This window comes from Polistes fuscatus, unplaced genomic scaffold (assembly GCF_010416935.1).
Source record: "Polistes fuscatus isolate 324 unplaced genomic scaffold, CU_Pfus_HIC Scaffold1, whole genome shotgun sequence".
NCBI lineage: Eukaryota > Metazoa > Arthropoda > Insecta > Hymenoptera > Vespidae > Polistes > Polistes fuscatus.
In genome coordinates, this window is record NW_025112997.1 from 508,176 (window position 1) to 515,591 (window position 7,416).

The 7,416-nt window shown below is 30.2% G+C and overlaps 1 protein-coding gene across 1 annotated transcript; it reads left to right on the forward strand.

Annotated features, from left to right (window-relative positions):
* The first annotated feature begins 3,704 nt into the window (after window positions 1–3,704).
* Window positions 3,705–4,273, forward strand: LOC122520182. The gene is made up of 2 exons (XM_043640206.1): window positions 3,705–3,855; window positions 3,912–4,273. The coding sequence occupies exons 1-2, from the start codon at window positions 3,705–3,707 to the stop codon at window positions 4,271–4,273; spliced, it is 513 nt and encodes a 170-aa protein (XP_043496141.1).
* The last annotated feature ends 3,143 nt before the right edge of the window (window positions 4,274–7,416 follow it).

The following is a 7,416-nucleotide window of genomic DNA, read 5'->3' on the forward strand; positions in this document are numbered from 1 at the left end:
TTATTTTTTAAAGGTTTTTTAAAGTTAATGATGCTATATTCATTTTGTTACGCTAAGAAGTATAACTTCTTACATGCGTACGTATGTACACACACCAGTTTTTTTTATTAAGGTATTTTTGGAAGTTATTTGAGGTTATTGAGGTTTATTCGCTTTGGTATGCCAAAGAAGTTTAATTTCATACGTGCGTACATAAATACACACTCCAGTTGTTTTTTTTATCTAAAAATGTCTAAATTTTAGCAAAAAAAGCGTCATTCGCAGGAACTTTAATATTTTTTCACAATTATTTTTTTTTTACAAATGTTTACAATTATTAAATCTTGTCCCATATCATAATTTTGATAACGAATAATACGTAAAACTTTTCTTTTCGTGTAAGTACTGTTAGTTTTGATGTTATATTTAGAAACAAATTGAGCAAGTGTTACATTTTCCAAATAATGGTTTCGGTGTTCATATTTATCAAAACACTTTTCTCTCCAAATTTGTAGAATCTTCTCAAATACCTATCGCATCTAATTGTTTATGTGTTTTTTTATTCTTTGACGATCATTGGTAACATAGTTGGAATGGTGGCAACTATAATAGAACTTTTTACATTAGCTCCCGCAGTGAATACCAAGCAGGCTCTTGACTAGTTATCTCTACACTGTTTAGCATATTCACGCCTAATTTTCTGGTTATTTCCACAATGTCAAAATCAGGATTTTCATTCATAACTTTAATAATCTAACGTTTAAGGTTGCTAATACCACGGTTAGTTTTAGTTACATACTCTGCAACGTAATTGGCACATGAATATTCTTCAGTGATAAACTGGATATCTGTATTAGATTTAAAAATATTAAATATAAACGGATTGAATTGTTTATGCAATTTTTCACAAGGTTGACGTCTGAAAGAAACTCTAAGCCTTTTAATTCCAGCTCGAAGTATATTGTTACTTAAACGCAATCTCTATAATTAAGAAACTGACCAAGGAAAATTGCAGGAAAAGAAAATTCTTCTACATGTTCATCAAATTATAAAGTTTGAGGTAAATATTCTTCACCAGATTCAATACGTAAATATTGTTTTTCATCCCACATTAATGTCGGTTTGCGCCGTAAGACTTTCTTCTACAGGAATGTGTTCGCTAACTTCATTTTGTTCAACTTTGTCGTGAATTTGATTATCAATAAAAAATGAATCATCAATTTTAATATCGTACATTCTATACAACGGAGACAGTATTAAAAATTGTAAACAAGCTATAATTGTACGCTTGTTAACAATGCCATGTAAGTAACTAGATCGGTGAATTTTCTTACGTTTAATATGTACATTTACACAATAATCCTCATCAATATTTCTTGGAAGAGATTTTACCATTTTATTAACTGAAACACGCACATAAATTACTTGACCATAAATGCCGTATTGGCATTTACATGTCTCGACGTCTGTTCTGCATAAAAGGATTACGAGGGGAAATTAATCTTTCAGAAACTAAATCTAAATGTGGTAGATGCTGAGGTACATCTGGATATTTGAAACGGGTTATATGTTTATATTAAAGGAATATTCTTTTTGTATTATGCTAGTAAGCATGTATTAAAAGCTAGTTTTAAGTTCAATAATTGCTCTTTAAATCCTTTTAAACAACAATCTGTAACAAACTGTGCATGTATGTCCAAATGAATTGTACAAGAATGTTATTTTAAATTCCTTATGAGCTCGTTTAAATTGATAATAATTGCTATATGGTAAAGAAGGATCTAAATCCATATCAATTTGCTTGCCAGTTTAATGATTAGTTACTAACTGGTCTGAAGAGTTAGAATATATAGAGGGTAAATCTGATTGAGGTAATTCCTAGTCTATGATTGTGTCTTGGTTTAACGAATTGCGTTCTTTATTCGGTACAATGTTTTAATTAGATAAACAGTATAATCGAAGCGTCAACTAAATATTGATTATTTCGTGTTTGAGATCGTGAAATTTGCTCCATGTTTGTTGATGTAATGTTTTTTGATGTTATACGTTGATGACACGGAAAGAAAGAATTTTTTATATGCACATCAGTTTGCACAGTAATACAGTTTTGATAGTCATCTTTTGCAGTAGACAACGATGCATCTTAAAGAAGCAAATGTAAAAAATACAGACCAAATTCCAAAACGTACCAAAAGAAGTATAAGTTCTAAAATAATAATTAGCAGTAGTATTAGTAATTGATGCGAATTTTAAATTGTATAAATTTGTACTAGTAATCATAGGTTCAGAAGTCACTTGAAAATTTGAAATCAATGGGGTATTTAAACTTCCATTCGCAGACAATTGGTTTTCCTAAAAAATAAATGTAAAATAAATGTAAATAACTTCAAATAACTTTAAATAACTTCAAATAACTAAAAACATAAAGACCAAACAAAAAGAAATAAATAATTAGCAATAATATTAGGTATTGCTCGGACATTAAAATTATTAAAATTTGTACCGGTAATCACAGGCTTAGCAGATGGTTCGCAAAGTACATTAGAAGTTGACGGAGTACATAAAATTTCATTCGCAAGCAATTCATATCATTTTTGAATCATTTTTCTTCGCAACTAATGAAAACTAAAACGTTTTGCATTAGCGTGCATTAGGTTTTAATTATTTTCCTCATTAATTTCCTTATTTTCCTCATTATTTTACTTATTTTCCTTATTCTCTTTTCCTAGAAAAACAATAACCTCCACATTTCTCTGCATTAGTTTTAGGCATATTGAAAACTTAAACAGAAATTCAAATGTGTACTGATCCTTCTCAATAAATAAACAGCAAGAGATTATAGTTTAATAATAACTTTAAAATTAAAAAAATTAAAATAATTTAAATAAAATAAATAAATTTTCAAGAATAAATAATAACAAATAATTTAATTTAAACTATAGTTAAATGTGAACGCTTAATATTAATTTTTGTATTGTTGCTAAAGAAAATAGTTAAAGATCAAAGTCCGATCGGCCCTATTGTTTTATTAATTTGAATTGCAACGTGTCCAGCAACTTTCTGTACAATTTTCTGGCCAATCTTTAGTAAATCTCAAAACTGAAGCCACACAACAACTTCTTTATCTTCATTGTATTTAATAAGCAATACTACAATTTTCCCAAATGCCAATATATACTCTACATTTGTAAATAAAATAAAATATAACTTCAATACAAACTTTAATAAAATAAAGATATTAAATACAATTTAAATAAAATACAATTATTAAAAAAATTAATAAAATAAAACAACAAATAAGAAGGCGCGTTTTGGTTTCTTCGACTTGTGCTTTATTTTACGTCAGGCAGGTAGCAAACCTAACCTAACAACCCTCCTCCTTTATCCGGGCTTGGGACCGGCATCATGACCCTCACGATCATGTAGGCGAAGTTGTCAAGTAGACCTAAAAAAAGCATTCGATATGATACGACTAACTGATGTCGTTCATCTCCTCTATAACAGAATACAAAACAACATCATAAAAACAATAGAAGATATATACCAGAACAACAACATACAGGCAAAGATAGATAACGAACTAACAGAACCCATAACACTGGGAAGAGGCATTAGACAGGGAGACTCACTGAGCCCGCTACTATTCAATATATCATGGATGAAATTATAAAAAAAGTCTGTAAACAGAGAGGTTATAGGATGGGAGATAAAGAACTGAAAATCATATGCATGCAGACGACGCAGTTTTAATAGCGGAAAATGAAGACGATCTGCAGAGACTTCTACATGAGTTCAACACAATAGCTCAATCTCTTGGGATGTTAATATCTACATCCAAAACTAAGTGCATGACCACATCCAAGATACCCCTTAGATGTAATTGGTGGTTGATGGGAGCATTATACAACAAGTGATGAAGTTTGACTACTTAGGCATAGAAATTTCCAGCTTTGGTGAAATAGAAACGGAAGTAAGAACACAAGTGGTTAAGGCAACAAGAGCTGCGGCACAACTCAATGACACCATATTCCGCAACAAACATCTCAGAATAGACACAAAAAGCCGTATTTACAAGGCCACTATAAGACCCATACTAACATATGCGGTGGAAACAAGACCCGAGACATCTAAAACCCGCCAGATGATGGAGGCAGCAGAAATGAAAATAATCCGGAGAATAACCGGAAAATCTCTATGGGATAGACAAAGAGTGAAGCCCTCAGAAGAACATGCTAAATCGACAACATCAATGATTGGATATTGGGGAGAAAAATTCAGTGAAACGATCACGTAACCCGAATGACAGAGGACCGAATTGTGAAGATCGCTAGGGATAGATCACTACTAGGAAAACGAAGCCCAGAAAGACCACGAAAACGATGGGCGGACGATATACCTACAAAAAGCGAGTTGCGATGAAGAACAGGCAATATGCCTATTTGGACGCTGGAAGAAGAAGAAGAACAAATAAGAAAAAAGAAAAACACTTGGTTAAATCAATACAAAGTATAATACTATATTGGCTCGTCAGGAAAAAACCTTGTAACATAAAAGCTCTGGTCGATAAATTAAATATAGTAAGGAATTGCGGTTTTAACAAAAGATTAAACACGTATCTTACCTCTTGCTCGCTTCGCTTGTATACGGATTCAACAAAAAGGTTCACATAGTTTATGGAATTATAAGGGATACTAATACTTTTCTTATTTCGCTCTGAGCTTAAATCGCTTTGTTCGTCGCTTTCTTTGTAAATACTTCGCTGGTTATTAAAGTCATGTCGTTGTAGGTGTCCAGTGGAAAAATAGGACGAGTGCTTTGTTTAATAGGACCAGCATGGCGTGCTTATCAACGGTTTAAAGAGTGTGGAGGGACGAAAGAAAATTTCGTTATTTTCAATATTTTCGAAATGATTGAGCTGCGTATTTCGAATGTACGCTAAGAATCTATAATTTTTATAAATGGTAGATAAATCGTTATTACGTTGAGTGCTTCACGAATTCTGAAGGAAATCCTCGTCAGGCTACTCTCTTTATTTAGTATTTAAAAAGAAGAATAACCTCAAAACAGTCACAATAAATTCACATTGCACAATACGTTTCCAGTCTATTATGCTACACTCTCCATATTTTTATTAATAATTACAGATTACCTATCACAATAATAACATATTATTATTATTATTATTATTATTATTATTATTAATATTATTTTTATTATTATTATTATTATTTTTTATTATTATTATTATTATTTAATTTCTTATAACTTTTTAATTTTAATTGTTTATTTTTTAAATAATGTTATTGTTTTAACATTATTAGTATTATTATTTTTAACTTTATTTTACATAGAATATAGTTGATAAAGAAACCTGTTCCTCTTCACTGCTTGATGATCAATAATACTTTCTAATGTAAGAAGATTATTTTTGTTGGTATTAAAATTTTATACTGATTTATTTATTGAAGTTATTTACTTTTTTATAAATATATACATATTTAAATCGCGACTAGGTAAAAAAGAGGAGGATTAAAACTATGAGAAGATAAGCTACTAAAATTTTTTTTTAATAAATTTCAAATTAACTTCGAAAAAAGAAAGGAAAAATATTTTCAATCGATCGATATTTTATTTATATAAGAAAGAATAAAAATAAGTTTAACCTTAAAATTGCATTTGCATTATAGGCTGTTCGAATTTATTTTTGTCTCACGATATAAATTTTATTCAGAAAAATTTATTAAAAAAAAATTAAAAAGAAAGATTAGTTTATTAAAAATTTTATTAGAAAGAATTTTTTTTTCTTTTATTCGAGGATTATTATTTTTGACAATAAGTACAGAAACGGCATGCCATAAGCATCAAGATTAGATTTAAAAACGCCGCGCTTATACACCGATATATATAGATATACAGAGCGTTCGACACTCGATGGCCAAAACGAAAAATGCTTTCTACCGAAAGAAAAAATACAAAAAGAGAAATTTCAGTTTCTAGTCTCACTCGCACTCGTATATAGAACGCTCAACAATCGACGGCCAAAACAAAAATACTCGCTATCGCCTAAATAAATAGAAAGGGGGAAATATTGGTTCTTTCTCTCACTCGCATTCGCATTCAAGGCCGAGAGACGAAATATGAATGAAGTTTGTAGATGATCCTTCGTTTGTGTATTAGTACTCACGAACGCTCGCACGCACACTAGCCCGCTCGCGTGTTAAAACCGACAAAGGGGCAAGACTTACTTCCCCTTACTCTTACAATTTTTTTCTATCTTTTTTCAAATATTTTTCGCTTATGTATGCAGATACGAAGAAAAACCTTTTTAACATTTTTATGTATTTTTCAATTCTCTGCAACTTTTGTTTGAAGTTTTTTTGATTAAAAGCCTAGATTCTAAGATAAGGCCATTTTTTACCATTTTTACCCTTTTTCTCAAAGCTCACACATAAAATTTCAAAGAAAATTGTACCATGTGTTTCATCGTTGTCGATTTACCCTTAGATGTAATTTCTGTTGTTTACCAAATTTTAAGAAGTTTGGCCCTTTTTAACTAACCTATTCTTGTAGCTTTGCTTTCAGGAAAATCGTCTTCAGTTGTACTAAAAATATCTATATGCTTACATCAAATAGCGATTGTTCTCTGTTATATACCTCTTAAATTTTTTGTTTTTGTTTTTGTTGTTTTCTATATTGTATACATTAACATGAGACATAAATATTACTTTCTGGTCGTTTCTAAATTTTTTTAACGCTTACAATTTTTTAGATTATATTTGGTCACACAATTTTTTCATATTTTTATTCGTAGTCAGATATATTTACAATAGTTCATATTTTGTCACCGAATTAAATTTAATTTGGTTTTTAGAATTATCATTTTTTGAAGTTATACTTTTTTTGGCGCGTTTGGGAAAATTTGATGGGAATGATATTTTTCCAAACGCATGGTAAAATCCACACCACGAAGTTAGTCAGTATTTACGATGCGCGGCAAAGCGATTTCTAATTTACGGCATGAAAGTCATCTTTTCTCTCCTTCTTCTTCTTTTCTTTTTTTATCAAGCGGGTCACCCATCAAAGTATTAATAGTACTCAGCGCTGATTAACTTAAATAATCGAGCGGGAAGTAGTTCTTTTCTTTTATTTTTTTTCTCTATATATATATATATTTATACAAGACTATTTATGGTGTAGGTCGAGTACAGTTAAAAACAAAATTGTGTTTCTGTAACGAGAAAATTTAAACTTGTATTTTAAAACTTATGACAAATATTTACATTTCTTACCTGTAACGAGAAGAAACGATTTAGTGTTCGTTATAAACCGTATTGTTCCTACTACACAATTAAATGCTCGAGACTGCTCTCGCAACTCTTATCTTGTTTATTCCCCCTTCTTCTTCTTCTTCTTCTTCTTCTTCTCTTCTTGTTTTTT